At 45.1% G+C, this 16636-nt stretch overlaps 1 protein-coding gene across 2 annotated transcripts in view; it reads right to left on the bottom strand.

The window, feature by feature from the left end:
* LOC142575764 (uncharacterized) overlaps positions 1 to 16636 on the bottom strand; it is a 232606-nt gene that overhangs the window by 98973 nt on the left and 116997 nt on the right. The window contains exon 2 of one of the 2 annotated variants that reach the window (XM_075685384.1): positions 11635 to 11688. The exons of the other annotated variant lie outside the window; for it this stretch is intronic. Coding sequence (XP_075541499.1) covers positions 11635 to 11688 — 54 coding nt within the window. The remainder of the gene's footprint in view (positions 1 to 11634; positions 11689 to 16636) is intronic. 2 annotated transcript variants of the gene reach the window in all.

Here is a 16636-nt window from a genome sequence, read left to right as displayed (position 1 = left end):
GTACACGTACACACACACACGTTATACCGAGCCTTTTGTTAAGCGGACTTGCTGACTGCTAGCGAGTATAACGAACGCCTTGAACATATCATGGAAGCAGCATGGGCATACGTACCTAGCGCAATTCGAATTCGTTCTATCCGCAAGAAGCGTTTACTTCCTCATCAACGTGCTCTCGTGGATGCGGCTGCCCTCACGGCTGGCGCCACTCTGCCGCGGATGCGTAGCGATGAGCGCCATCTGGTGGTACTGCACGGAACCCAGCGGTGCAAGCGGCGGACGTACTCCGGTGTGATTGGCTGGCCTATTCGACAAAGGAACAGCAAGGCCGCAGCAACCATGGTCACGAAAGCCGGCGAGGCCAGCAAAGAAAAGCTTCGTTTTTAATAACCGATGTCACGACATTCTCTGTTCTGGACGAACATAGTGTCCCCGTTATCGCACCACTGAATGTGCCTGTCGCTGGGCGTCTCTAGCAACTCTGTTTTCGAGTTCACCCTAAAGAAGCGCGGAGCCTGAGCTCCAAACATAGAATAAACGTTGTCGAAAACCTAAAAGACGAAACTTCTTTTCTTTCGTAAACAAAGCGACGTGTACCTTATTGAAAACAGGAGGTAACCTACATCTCCAAGAAAAAATCGAAAGTTGCAAATGTCATTTTTGCTTCCAAAGTTTCGAAGGCTTTGTACCCTGTCTTTAATGTCTGTCATTATACTTGCATTGTCCGTACACCGGGTTGCCACCCACTTCTTATTCATGCTAAAATAAAAGCAGCGTCCTTTCTTTTTATGCGAATCTCTACATTTTTAATTCTTTGTTTTTGGTTGTTGTTGGAGATAGCGCTTGCCATTATTTTCTGGGCGCAATGTGGTCGGTTACCTTAGCAGGCTAGGTTCCGGGCTTTGTGTTACGTATTTCCAAGAGCGAAATATCGCATATTCACAGGACACAGATGAATACACGCAGGCAGCCGATAGAAATGTGGCAACCACAGTATCGGCGTGCTGATAAGACGTCACTGGCTTTTGAAAATGTAGTACGATTGTGACATTGTTGCCAAGTTCACAAGACTATTCGTTGGCAAGAAAGAGCTTTTTCTTGCCGCTAAATACATATCGAACACGACAACTGGCGGGCACCTGGTCTTGAGGACGTTTCGGTTGGAGAGGTTCCCGCATGCTTGCTTGCGCGTGCGCGCATGCATGCACAAACTAAACTGAATGCATAAATATCCAAAAACGCACCAGTTCAATTTTGAGTTGAATCTAGTCGTATAATGTATTCAAGAGAAGCCGGCCTCTTATTTATCACTGCAGTGGTCTCAACTCCCCGCTGGAACACGCTAGGTAAAGCGAAATACAAGGCAGAACACCAATTAGGCGAAGCATTTCATGGAAGTCAATACGCAACGCCCAGCAACATATCGACTTCTAAACCTAACACTTTTTGTAGATTATTAACCACGACGCAGTCGCAAGGAAGTGAATACATGTTGCGGGTGCATGCTGTCGCACAACAAATACAACCTGCAATATTAAAAGTGGCGTTAGGAAAGTCGACAGTAGCAGAAAATATTCATATTATTCTCATACATATGTTTTATTTTCTTCGTTTCAGGTTCCTGCGCAGTTCCGGCTTTCAACGCTTCACTGCAGTCATTACTATGGGCGTGTGAACATTCGAATTCCTTGATAGGAATCGAGTACTTTTGTTTCGAAGTGTTCGATTCCATAATTTCGCATTCGATCTGCCCGAATGGAAAATTATTTCAAACAAACTGGTTTTTTTACTATATATGGGAGCTTACCTGCCACAAAGAAAGACCCATTCTTTGTACACAACAGTGCATTCCAACGCCATATCTGCTGAAGATATCTAAGATTACTTGTAGGACTCATTTTATCCCCGTTTCCATTCCGACTTCCGAAAGCACCAAGGTGTTCGATATACAATTCGATATTCGGAGCCTGCAGTTTTCCAATTTTCGTAGTCGGCACGATATTCGCATTCGAAGCGCTTGCCCCTTGTTTCTATGCTTCCTGTTCTCTACATCTAAAATATACTTCTTTGAAGCCACCGTAAAGGCGGCGATAAGCTAGCGCTTAAGGACTGCTGGCGGTGCCCCAGAATTAAACAAAGCGATTTCTTCTTTGCTCCCTTTTTGTTTAGTTAGCTTGCTTCGCGGCTCCATTCTTCGTAATCTTTTCAGCAACACACGTGTGTGCCTATTTTGAGCTCAAGGACGTGTTACTTCTACCATCACTTCTGTTCGTTATCCCCACGTATCTACACCTTCTCTCTCCCTTCTCTCTCTTCCCCTTCTCCCTTCCCCCTGCCTAGGGTAGCCAACCAGGCCCTTTACTGGTTAACATCCCTGCCTTCCTATATCTATCTATCTATCTATCTATCTATCTATCTATCTATCTATCTATCTATCTATCTATCTATCTATCTATCTATCTATCTATCTATCTATCTATCTATCTATCTATCTATCGCTCTCTCTCTGTTTTCGTTACTTATAATCTCCCAACATGTCACCGCCTCCATGTTCGATGCGCGTAGAGTAGCCGCCGTTATCTGGCACCAACCTCTCCGTCGCATTTGTTCCTTTTGAATGCGTAAGCATTTCTCTGCCTACCCAACGAGGAAAGCCGTCTGTCCGTCCATCCGTGCGTCCGTCACGTATGACGATCGCTTTCAAGATACGGACCGTGACAGCGAGCGAAGTGACCTTCGTGTTGCCTCTCGCTTCAACGCGAACTAAGCTGCGAGAATACAGCGCGCACGAGCTATCAGCACTTCGCGCACTCTGTACCCATCGCAGATCGCTTTCAATATAGGGCCCGTGCGGCCGCGCCATATGCTGCCCCGTTAGAGTACGGTTGATCACGATTGATAATGGCTCGCAAAGAGAGGAGGCACCGTTAACGACCACGTCTACGTGCGAGGTCTATCAAACGTGACACTGTTCAGTTACGTCACGTACTACAGCACGCATCGGTCAGTGCTCATCTTCCACGAAGCAGCGGCATCATCCAAGCGCCCCTATAATTCAATCTGAAGACAAAGAAGGAAGGCAGCAAGAAGAACTAAACAAAATACAGTGTACATAATAAATGTTGTATACATGTATATTTGCTTCATTTACAAAATCTCTCTGATCCTTTCATCCCACGTCCATATCCTCTGGGAGCTATCCGTCATATTAGTAAACATTTGTAATAGTTGCCTCTTCTTCGTCGTCTCAGTTAACATTGCGGTGTTGCGATCGCGCTCCTCCCCTTCACGATTCTTTTGCGGTGTTTGTCGCAATTATACCAAACACAGCAGCATACGACGACGAAACAGCAGGTCACTAGTAGCGAATGCTTACGCATCATTTAGATAACTTCCACAGGAGATTCTGCATGCGATCTTTATTCAATTATATGGACACTCCAGGTGCATTTGTGCCGTCGGCGTCGCCGTGTGGTACCGTGTAAAATTCACGAGCGATAAAATCGTCCCCGCGTGCCGTATGCTGTGTGTGGGAGTGAAAGCGTGCGAGGGTGATCCGGCGATCGCGGCTCAACATCACGCACGCAATGGCGGAAAGCAGGGAGGAATCGCGCCGCCTTCTGTCGCGCACATGGCTTCGGAGTGGGGGGGAGGAGGGGCGCGTCCTACTCCAGGCGGCCCGGGTGGCCGCGCGCGCCCGGTCCGGCCGCTGTAGCTTGAATGCCATCTGCGACGGGTTTAGATCCCGCGCTGTGATGTGTTTTCAAGGCGTAGTTCCCGTCTATGCAGCGGCTACACGAATGCCAATTCGCTCCCTGCTGCTTCCCCGTTTCCTCGGTGCGGCATTTTGACGGCGAGTTTCCGCGGTCATCGAGCGAAATGTGTTCATGTTGGCTTGTGCGCGCGTGACACCACGCTTGTTCATTTGCTTATACTCGCGGTCAACTTTCTGTGGCTATGAAGGGAAAGCCACAGAGGCAAAGCGCGCACAAATAAGAGCGATTCTGAAAGAGTCCCAAGTTTTAATCCACATTCGTTAAGGGTGGCGAAAAGAAAACATAAACACCTTATTAGCAACAGTTAAATAAGACAAAGCGAACCACTGAGTGTAAAGGTTTACTTATTTTGCGGCTTTCCGCGTCTGGGAAAACGCGAAACCGTCGCACGTGGAAGCTGCGTCGATTCAGCGTCTGTTGCGAGCAACCAAAAGCACTGCCGGGCTACTAGGCGCGGTAGCACATGTGGAGCAGCCACGCGCCCGTACCTTGCCCTTCACAGCCATAAAAAGTTGTACGGCGAAAAACTATTATCATTACTTCGTATAGCTGTCCACTAATTTGCTATCGCAATTGATGCTTCGCCTTTGGGGCGAAACTGCGCCTTTTTTTTAAAATATTGCTTTCTCTGTCTCTCTGTCTTTCAATCTGTCACAGAAAATGTGAAGTCGTGCTTCGAAAAGCACGACCTTGTACCCTGACGCATCGATATCGCGGTCTTCCTGCGAAAGATCAAGTTTCTGACTCGCGGAGCCAATCCAAATCGGATACTTTCTCCCAAAAGTTGGCGCTGAGCTCCCAGCTGAGGAAAGCGGAAGATTCCGTCGCTGTGGCAAATATAACGCGCAAGAACACCGTATAATTGGAGGATCTTCTCGCAAGCTTAGCTATATATACCAAAGAGCACAGTATATAAGTGTGTGGGTGAACGCCATACTAACCGCCAGAATTCTTTTGTGCAGATTTGGTTTTACGGGGGAAGCCACTTTCAGGGTTTTCCACCGAACTTTCAATGACTTCTTTTAAAGCGGACTCCCTCCTTTACCGCAACCACCCACGACAGTCCTAATATTGAAGTTTTAGCTTTCCAAGGTTTGGTGAGACAATCCGTTTTACAGACGTCACACATCTAATTACAGCGTGGGAGTTGGAAAAAGAAAGTGTAATTCTTTCTAGACAAGAAACAGGCAACATATCCACAGCGGAAACGCTTGGTTTGTCGTGAGCGTTTATTTGCAGAATTGTTTAGTTGTTTTGTTGCTGCTGTTAAGCGTGTAGATATCCAGTTCATTCTTACTTTACTTTAGCACGACCCAGCTAAGATTACATGCCCCGGTAATTGCTCGTTTAGTGGAAAACTAGTGTAAAAAGGCGAGAGTTGCTTTTTTTCTTTGGATATTCATACCTGTGCTGTTTGGGGATGCAAGGAGAACACTGACCACTTATTATGCCATTGTACTCAATTTCAAGCACAAAGACAATCTTTGTCCAATACATTGAGAAAATTAGGTGCTCGTCCTCTGAGTGAACAGACAGTACTAGAGCACCGTCCCCACAGATAATCGGCTCAGAATTCAGTGAAGGCACTTTTGTGCTTTCTCAGAACGTCTGGTTTGCGCGAGCGGCTTTAACTCAAGTACTGTGGGTACACGTCTCTAACCTCCTCTCTCCCTTCTCTCTCCCTTCTCTCTCCTCCCCTTCTCCCTTCCCCCAGCCTAGGGTAGCCAGCCAGACTCTTGACTGGTTAACATCCTTGCCTTCCTATATTTCTCTCTCTCTCTTACACACACACACACATACACTCACGTACGCACACACTCACGCACACGCACGCACGCACGCACAAGCGCGCACGCACGCACACACACACACACACACACGCGCCCACACACACACACGAGCGCGCACACGCACACACACACACACGCACGCACACACACACACACACACACACACACACACACACACACACACACACACACACACACACACACACGAGCGCGCGCGCACACACACGCACACACACACACACACACACGCACGCACACACACACACACACACACACACACACACACACACACACACACACACACCTGTTTCATAAACGTTTGCATATGTATATCCTGCTTCCCTTGTAATAGGAGGCCCGGACGTTGTCAATTCTTAGTCGCTTTCTAGTTTTCGTCCATCACAGTGCATCCAATACTAAAGAAATTGGAAAATTTACGCGCCGTTCTGCATATGCCTTAAGGGGCCCGCCAACGCGCCAGAGCATCACCTATGCAATCGTCAACTTCCCAGGAGAACAGTGAGCACATATGACGATAAGTCATATGCAGAATTTCATAGAAATTCTGCAGGTTGCGTGAAAGAATCTTTCAAAGCTTTCGCATAACGCATGATTTGGCCTAAATCCATCGCTTTGTGGATCACTTACCAGGGACGACATCGGAAAAAAGTTACTCTGTCTACGCTGGACGCACGTTGATTCGCTATGACCGGAATTCGCTGTAGTTGTCAGCTGCGCCGCCACACACTCGGTGTACTCTAATGCGACCCACAAATCAGACATAAATGAAGGCGAACGCGTTATTGCAGTGCAGATTAGATAACATAGTTGTACACGGGGCTACACCACAGCACGCATATTGTATCGCAGCGTGCTTCTCTCTAGTAGCAAATATTTGAGGACGCATACTCCTCGCATGTTACGTAACATCAACGCCGCAATTTATCTTTAATCATCAGGCAATCAGCGCAGTAAATTGGAATACCGAATAATAAATGAGGCATAGAAAACACTAGATCCACCTAATAAAAGAACTGCTTCCTGCCAGCTTTCCATCGTAATGATCATCATTCTTATGACTTCGGTTGTGCCTGTCAGCTATGCTTCCGTGGTTGCGTAAAAGCTTGCACATCTTCTTGATAGCTTGTAATTCCAGGCTCAAGATTCGCTGTTCTTTATGTGCCAGCGAAGGTTTCCTGTAACTGATAAATGAGGTCCCAGGCGCAGTATTTCCCAGAGCACATTCCGAGCTGGTTCTTTACGCGTTTTTTAAAAATTGCTTCAGTTTTTCTCAGTTGTCGCGGGCTGCTGATTGTAGCAATTTATGTAGGTTTAAGAGGAAGCTTTAGCCTAGTTAAGTACATGAGAACAGAGGAATTGTTTTTTTTTCGGCAACCACTGCACCAAGTTTGATGTGGTTTGTTGCACTTAAAAAAATTGTAATGTAGTAATTTTAGAATGTGGATTTTAGATCAATGCGTGAAATTGTCTTTTTTTTTTCGAGAACTGCAAAATTTCAGAAAGCTCAAGTATTAAATTGACAGCTGTTGAACTCACCAATGAAAACTTATATCACGCATCTATGAACTGCATCTAATAACACATATAAAACGGACGAAATTGATGTATTATGCGCGTCCCTGAAACATACCAGTAATTCGAGTGTAGGACTTCTGAAATATTTGAAATATTCTTGTAAACTGTGTTACGATTTCATGTAAGCTGTAATTTCGTGTGCTGTAACGTAAAGCTATTCCAAACTTTTCTGTTCCGATTCTGCAATCAACCCTCCACGATTGGTCAAAAAATTTTCGAGGCACAACCCACGGCGCTTGCCTGCCATGCGACGTCACGAAAACCGCGAGAACACTTCATCTGATATACGTGCACACTGATTATGCGCGATTTGACCAAACAAAAGAAAATAATTTCCAATTCGACGCTTTTTTTTTCCATTAGAAAGAAAGGTATCGTTTGACCAATTGCTATTGTGCACATTTTGCCACGTGTAACGCCAGAATTTGATGTTTTGTAAAAGAAGCAATATATCTGATACTTTTATAATAGGGGCCCCAAACGTTTTGGGGCCTCAAAGAAATAGCGTCGAATCCATTGCGCATGCGCGAGACACAAATTGCACTTGGGTTTTGCATCGGTCGCGCTATTTCATGATTTACCGGAGCCCCAAAAGCTGCCGACAAGCTTTTCGTCAACAAACATGGCGACAACCATCGAAGCGACAGCTCTAACTTACCAACAAACTGGGCTCGATTCGTGGTAACGCGTGAAGTTCGCAAGCTAGGAGAAGGGACTGCGGTTGTCGCTTTCTGTCAGCTGACGTGTGTAATGAATATTGATTTATTGTACAGCGCTGCTCCAGAATTCGATTGTAAACTTCATGGCTCGTAGGCCTAAGACGGCTAAACTTGGCGGGTGAAGGCAAGTAAAGTTACTCAAAACTAAGCACAACAGATTGCTTCCGACTAATAGACTAACCTCTAAGTTGTAGTTAAACGCGTAAACGCGAAAGCTGACAGCTACTCTTCTTATCATAAAATAGTATACTTTATTTTAATATTAATAACAGCTTTTCTTTGACGCCGCAGTGGCGCTGCAAGCGCAAGACGCTATCCGCAAGCGCAAAACACTATTGTAAAGCTATTCGCTCCTGCGTGCCCCAACGCTAACACGCGCAAAGCTCTGTGGGATCCCAAACTTCTGGGGCTCCTATTCTAAAGCTGTCCATTGTCACGCGTGTATTGCTTCGATTTTTCGTCGGCGACCGTTCTGCACCTGATTACCACTACCAGCTAGTTGGCGCTCGGCGCGAGACGTGCCTGAGATATCCAAAACTTATTTAATGTTGTCACGGATTCTGTAGCAAACTCCGCCTTATCAGATGCCTCACCAGCTGCAATGCCAACACGTCAATGAATTTTGAAAGCCTCACAGAAAAAAAAACTAGGCACCCTTCCACTCTGTGTAGAAGGATGACCAGCGAAGCTGTGTATGTGGGCCCCTTAACGGCGAACACACCTCCGCCGCCTTTCGGCCCGGCATTGCACTATATTCCAGCAGAACTTTTTGTTGGGATAGTTGGTGCATATTACTGAAGTACTATAGCGCCAAACAGACGACACAAGAGGAAAAGCGCTCGTCCGTGTCTCTTCCTCTTGTGTCGTCTGTTTGGCGCTATAGTACTTCGGTAAGTTGCACTATATTCTGGATTTTTTTTCTACACGCGGGCAAGATAGTGGGGAAAGAAGCCCCGAACAGCTTCGCTATTAAAAAACAAAACAAAAAAGAAACGTTACGTAGGTATCCAATAAAGCGTAACTTTAACATTGTATTTTCTGTGCAGTCTTAAACAATCCTTTCTCTGGCGGCAGTCTGCAATTTAGAAACATAAATATGATGAAAAACTGAAGATTAATCTAGCAGTCATCTACGCGACTAGGCTCCCGGCTCAACCGTAATTGCGCTCCTTAAGAAGGCGATTTACGCCGCTGACTTTCGAATGCTTCGACACAAAATAAAAAGAAGAAGAACGCGCTTCCGTTCTTGTTTTTCATGCATTTAGTTGTGAAAGGTTGCGTGGCCCAATTAAATACGTAAGGAAAACACACATCTGCGAGCATCCAAATAAATGTATTCGGGAAAGATATCTCTTTTTTTCCCGTGGCGGCTGAAGTGAACCAAATGCAAGCCCGATCGAGCGAAACGTAACGCATGGTACGCGTAAAAGCCGGCAATATCATCAGCACATAATGCTACTTTATGTTCACTACTAGGCGAATGCCTATCCATAACATCGATCTCCAGTCGCCCTTGTCTTGCACCAGCTGACACCAGCCTGTTTGCATCCACTTCCCCAGCTTCATCGCACCACCTAGTTCTGTGCCGTCCCCGCATGCATGCTTCCCTTCTCTTGGCGCGCTTTCTGTAACTCTCTCAGACCATCGGCTATCTGCTCTACGCATTAGATGGCCGGTACAACTCTGCCTCTTCCTCCGACAAAGCTTATTCGAATACATGTAAAACGCAAAAAACGTTTTTCTGAGATAACCCCTCGATCGATTTTAATCAAATTTGTTGCGTTTGAAAGAGGAAGTTAAAATTCTGGTTACTGTTGGAAGCGAAATTTCGATTTAGGAACTGAATTTTGTTAAAAGAATTTTTAAAAATTCGAAAGTTTGAAAAAAATAGAAGCAAGAAGTTTAATAATTAATAGCTCTGCATCAAGAACAGATATCACGGTTCTGTAAATGGCGTCCGTTAGATCACGCAAAGCGAACAAATTATAATTGTCAATTTTTATCTTGTGCGAATTTGTTACGTTACGTACAGGGGTTCTGCAAAAGCTGTATTTCCATGATACTAAATTTTTTGAGATTCATGTGTAACATATACATTTTGTCCGCTTTAGATGCACTACGAGATGCAATTCACAGAGCTGTGGTATCACTTTTCATTGCTGAGTTAGAGAGTTGTACACTTGATAGTTTCGTTTTCTGAAAATTTTCGATTTTCGTCAATTTTTTTCAAATTTACGACCTAAATCGAAAATTCGAAACCAAGTGTCACTAGAGTTTTCGGTTTTCTTTTAAATACAACAAACCTCGTCAAATTTGATGCAGTGGTTGCGCGAAAAACGAACTCTCCCTTTACATGTATATAGATAAGAGCACCCAAGCTAAAGCTTCCTCTTAAATTCCAGCCCTAGAATATCGGCTAGCCCCGTTTACTCTGCAATCCACGGCGCTGTTTTTCTGTGTCTTACAAGGCTACGCCCGTCTAGTTTTGCTCCATCGCTAGTTGCGCGGTCCTTAGCTTCTTTGTTGACCTCCAAGTCTCTGCACCATATGCAAGTACCGGTAATACCGCGAGCAACGACAAACGAAAAGAAAGAAAGAAAGAAAGAAAAAAAAGAAAGAAAGGAACGAAAAGAAAAGGAAAGGGGGCTTGATTTGAAGAGAGAATAGAAAGCACAGATATATCCTAATTAATCGAGGGACACGCCTGAAACAGCGAGCTTAACCTTAAGAAACATTGGAACGGCGTTATGGCGAGCCGAAAGATGACGTAAAAAATAAGTCGGTAAAGCGTGTAGGACGTTAATGTAGCTCGTGTCAACGGTGACAACATAGCAGGCAGGTAAGGGTCGCGAACATCGTACTGCCCATTTTAATAAATACCGAAGAAAAAAAATAAACAAAGATGGGATAATTTTTTTTCCGCTGCGAAAGAAGGCCTAGCGGGGCAAAAGCCGCACACGCGGTCTTCAGTGTCGTCGCTAATGGTCTCAGCAGCTGCGTCGCCCCTTCGGGGCTATACAGTGAAAGCGGACGCGTTAATGGGAGCGTCTCATTTAAGCACGTAACATAAAGTACGAATATCCGCGAACTTTAGCGAGCCGTTCTTAATGGGAGCTACTAATAGGAACATTAGAAACAAAAAAAAAATTAATCTCGAGAGGGTTTCCGCGAGCCAATCGGCTGCCGCCACAAGCAACCACATCAACAGCGACTCGGGTCTCATAACGCAGTGGGTCGCCTCGGCCACATTCCAGACGTGCATGGTGAAGGAGAGGTCGCGTAGGAAGACAGAAATCGCACGGGCTGTCGACCATAAATGTATGTTTACCGTCGCTCACCGCGCGGCCTTTGTATTTGTCATCCTGGCGTGATATAGCTGCGAGGTTTTCTATTACGACCGACCGAGCCCCGTCCTGCCACAGAGCAACAACGTGGTGTCGGCAAAGACGTATACCACCGCTCGCGTCGCTGTTGGCGAGTCACCGTTGCGAGTCCTCGGTGAATGTTGAGAGACGGAATAGAAAAAAAAAAAAGAAGCACGGCCGCCCAGTTCTGTACGAGCATGAAAGGACTTCTCCGGGGTAATTAGAGGCGTCAAAATATGCCTTCAGGGCTTGGAGTTAGTTTAAAAGGGGCTACGCCCATTAGGCGCGAACTTGTCGGTCATTCTTGCTGTATATTGCCACCTCTTTTTTGAGAATCCGCACAAAAACCTGCCTGAGACAAATCTAGAAGTAAAGGGAGTAAAAATACCTCGTTTTCTGAGGGGCGTGAAGACGCTGACGACGATCCCAGAGTGGGCGCGAACTAGAAAGAAAAGGAGAAAGGTGAAATTCTTGCAAGCACGTGATGGAGCACTATACGACTTTCTGAGACGTCTGTTAATACATTAGACGTCTTTAAGGCGTCTTTTCGTACATTAGAAGTCTTGTAGACATCTTTGAGACAGTATTATTAGACAGCGACATTTGCCAAACTTACACTCACAGTAGTACAGCTGTTTCTGTAGCCATACCGATGCCATCATCCGAAATATGACGACATTGCAAAAATGTATTTAAAGAAAAAATTCTCGCATTCTTCAGTACGGATCACTCGACCACTTTTTGCATTTTTATTTTCTTACGAACAGCCAGCGGGCACGACAGCCAGACTGCATGAAGAGGCCTGAAGCTTCTCAATACGTTTTCGTTGACTGTACCGGTATAGAATATACCCAGGTTGCCGCCATCCCCGAGTTTTCCAAACTTTGTGTCACGCAATCAATCAGTGCCTTGCACAATCTTCATCACGATAGCAACTGAGTAAGTTAAGGTGAAGTCGGTAAGCCGCGCTCCATTTTCTGTAGTTGACCCCATTATCAGACCCGCAACCACAAACAACCATCGCGCTGGCAAACCTCTACACCCGCCCCGGCAACATATAGAAGTGAAGTGTAAGTATATATGCAACAGAAAGAAAGAAAACGCAAAGCTCGCTCCACCTTTCTAATTCTAATGAGAGCGGAGGATTAGCATGGCGGATTAAATCAGTGGTGGATACAGGAACCGCTATAGCACGACTGTGTCGTTCCTCGCGTTCCTGACACAAGGCGTTCCTTTTGTTCGGCGCAACTGCGCTTCCCCGAAGTCACGTCCCCTAATCCCTTCGAAATCCCGTTTGAGGGAAAGCGGAGTCCCTCGTGGCGTCAGCGGCCGCCGCGTTGTGGTTCATTGTTCCTGCGAACAGAAAAGGAAGCAGGGAAACGTGACCTGGGTTTGCAAAATCCGAGGTACTTCACTATCATTATTACTTTTGTTTTAGATAAAGGACGCAGGAACTCGGTAACGTTGAAAAAAAAGCCGCTTTGTCTTCCCAAATGCGGGTTGCATCGCCTCATGCGCGCGCGGAAGTGTTACGCGATAGGACTATCACAAAAGAGGAAGATCGAATTCGTTCAATCCGACATCAGAACACCCTTATATACGGGCCCAAGACAAAACAACATGTTAGACAGGAACCATTCTGACAGCCTGTGTTCCCCGAATACAGCCCATCGGGCTCCCAGTGATGCGCAAGGATATAGAGAAAAGGACGAGTTGTAATACTTTCACGACAAAGCAGCGAAAAAAAAATATATCGAAAGGGAGGATAACAAGGAGTGACGGCACAAGCATTGTCATGGGGGGAGAATAGCGGGTTTTGTCTGAGCTAGTTCGTGATTACCGTAGAGCATACATGTATACATTTGCAGACAAAACATAGAGTGGGCAACACAGCGAATGGCTAACTAGCAACTGTATTATTAATTTAAGTGCATTATATATATATATATATATATATATATATATATATATATATAGTGCATATGAAAGACATGTGTGGACTGAACTAGACATCCGTAAAGATTCTACGTAAATCTACCCGCCAGCAGGCATTTTTTTCCCTTTCTATCTATATATATGTGTCTTTCTCACATAATTCATGAGCCTTAAATAAACATTTCAGGTGCTGATGAGCTATACGTCACGTAGCCTATTCTTTGCCATGCCTGTATATTTAGGCTGTGCGATACACTACAGATGACAGAGGTCAAGCAGGCGCGTAATTTTCCAGTGAAATGTGCCCGTTGGTTAATGTGATGCACGATGACGCAATGCCATTGCTGTAGTACTTGCATCACGCATGGCGGCAAGCGTTTATCGACGTGTTTCGATTTACTTTATAACTACATACGCCACTATGCATTAAACGAAATCTAATAACGTCCAAAAATGGCACTGAGTTTGAGCACCTTCGCGCCGCCGTGACCGCAAGTTAAACGAGTGTTAGGTAAACGCGCACGCATGTACACCTGTAAGCTTGTAAGCGCAAAGCAGGTAAACGCAATAGAAGAATGAAATCAGAGAAGTGACGTAGTAAAATGCATTGTTTCTTGCGCACTCGTGCTGCGAGATTCTTCTTTAAATATGCCCGGCGAAAGCAGAACAGAGTATATATAGAGTTATGAAAATAAACAGGTAGAGTGGGGTTTTTCTAGATAATCCTGCAGATCTGGAGTTTCTGGAGGACCACATTCAACACACTGAAAGTCCAACTTCTCATTGCGCTACTCAGGTTAATACGCACACGCGAAAATAAGAGCACTGGCACCGACAACGTCTGACGGTGTGTCTGAAGTTGAAGTTATTCGAATCAAAGTTATTGCGTTATAAAGCATATCTCGGCGAGAGAGCGAGTCCGAATACGTTTCCGAGGTCGTGGCGCTGCCGACATGTCTGCGCCAGTACAAGTGCGTCTTTGCCGTTCATTGCAATGAGAAATGTCCTCGTTTTTGGTTGGACACAGCGCGCACAGTTTTCCTCCTCCAGAATATGCGGAGTGATTATTTTAAGGTCTCACGGATTTTCTTTTTTTTTTTATCTCCTGTCACAGATAGAATAATTTTTGTCCTTGAGATGCATTATTCGAAGAGGTTCACATTAATAGCCCGAGAAATAGAAAAAAGGAACACATATTTAAATAACATAATTAAAGCTCACTAATTAACTTCCAAATCAATTACCTTACTTTTATTGGAATTTACGAATTGTAGGAAGTTAATTAGTGAGCTTTAATTATGTTATTTCTTTTAGGTCCTTGGCCTAATGCAACCAGCGCAGCCCTGGTAACAAGAGCCGCTGTAGCTTTTCTCCAAGCCACTGGGCTGGACGCACGCCTTTAGAGATACCACAACTCTGGGAATTTCTATATACGCATCTCTTCCTTATACCATCATCATTCATCAGCCCTTTCCCTCCCCGTCCCTTTTCCCCAGAGTAGAGTAGCAGGCCAGAGCAAGTTATAGCTCAGGCCGACCTCTCTGCCTTTCTGTAAATCAATTTCTCTCCGCTCTCTCTCTACGAATTGTAGCCGGTGAGCTTGCAAGACGTACCCACTTGAAACGAGTCTCCAGGAAGACACCAGTCTTGAGCTATTATTTCCCAAAGTGTCGGGGCGAAGTACTTCATCAAATTAAATAAGTTATCGGGACGTACATGCCAATACCGCGATATGATTATGAGGCGCGCCGTAGAGGTGGGACTTCGCATTGATGTCGACCACCGTGGGTTCTTCAGCGTGCACTCATGCACGGTACACGGGCACTTCTGTATATCGTTCCATCGAACTGCCGCCGCCGCGGTCCGGAATGCCCTCCCGGTGCCTTAGCCACTACGCCACCACGGCGGTTGGGGGACGGGACGAAATACGAGGGCGTTCCAGTTACTTTTGTGCTTCAATGGATGAAAGAGCGTTTTTGTTTAAACAAGAAAGTAAGAAGAACACGAGTGCATTTCTTATGGCGTGTTTAATGACGCATGTCTTCAAAGTGTTCCCGTTCTGTAGATCAATGCTAAGTGGATACGCCTTGCAGATGCACAGGATACAATTAGGAAATTGGAATTGGTGTCCTGATGCCCTGAAGTCGTTGATTACGAAGTTAACAAGTGAATTTTTTAAAAAGTAAGTTGAATATGGACTTTCGATTTCTCGTACAAATGCCCGCTTCTCTGAATAGTCCAGCTCAACGACTACAATTATATTAACTGCAGCAGACGAGTTTTAAGGATTCCGGGATGTTTAAGAATGACCACACCGTATATACGTCCACGTTACCACGGTATTACGTTCACGTAAAGCCGAAACGTTCCCCCATTAACCACTACACAAAATCTGCTAAGGACAGGATCTGCAGCATCTCATCCGAACCAATAACTAATATCAAAAATATCCGAGGTACGTACCTCATGATAATTACACCAATCGACAAGTACTGCAATTTCTTTAACAGTGCTGATTTTTTTACGTCCTTTCGTTTCCTCGAAGTAACGAACCTTGCGCACCCCACGTGACAGTGACGCATGTGACGTCACTGCGAACCGGCAGTAAACCGACTACGAAATTACTGTAACGTTAGAAAAATTAATGCTGCGCCATGCATCATACTTATCGATGTAGGTTACCAGCAATGCGACAATGAGCGCACCGCGCCTTTGCGCCATTCTGTACGATTTCATAATCAAGACCAGGCCGGAGACCACTCTATCGGGTTTGATTTTTTTTCTACCTTCTGACGTCATGGTTGCGTCACGTTTTTAGATAGCAAATAAAAGGCCACACAATAGAAAAGAAAGCTACCTAATAAGAAATTGTAAGTGCGTATGTGTTTGCGTTCGCTATAGAGTGCGCGCCTGCATAAGTGTACGGAAGGTGGAGCTCAAAATCCGTGTCTTCGCAGTAAGTACGTCGGAATCTTTGAAGAGACGTGGCTTAGTCATGTCGGCACATTGCCAAATAAACAAATAAAATCAACAAAGCGACGTGGTCAATATTCAGGCACAATCTTGAGTGCATATATCTGGCATAAACATGCACGGTGATCATTTTTAAGTTTTATGAAATTTAGAAATAACCTGTTACAGATAACGTAATTCTTGTCCTTGAGCTGGATTGTTCAGAGGCGGGCGTTACCAGCATGAGAAATTGAAGTAGAAATTAAAACACATATTCCACTAATAATAAAAAAAATCCAATGATCTTTTTAGCTAATTTACCGCGCATATCGCAATCTACGAATTGTAGGCGGTGAGCTTGCAAGGTGTGTCCACTTGGAATGAATTTCCAGAACGATTCGAGCTTGAAGTTATGCGCCATCAAACTTGCCATAAAAATTCACTGTTGCTCCACTTGCTTTTTTAACGAAACGCTCTTTTATGCCTTGAAGCACAAAAGTAAC

Source organism: Dermacentor variabilis, chromosome 3, assembly GCF_050947875.1.
Source record: "Dermacentor variabilis isolate Ectoservices chromosome 3, ASM5094787v1, whole genome shotgun sequence".
Classification (NCBI taxonomy): domain Eukaryota; kingdom Metazoa; phylum Arthropoda; class Arachnida; order Ixodida; family Ixodidae; genus Dermacentor; species Dermacentor variabilis.
This window is presented reverse-complemented; position numbering and strand designations above follow the sequence as displayed.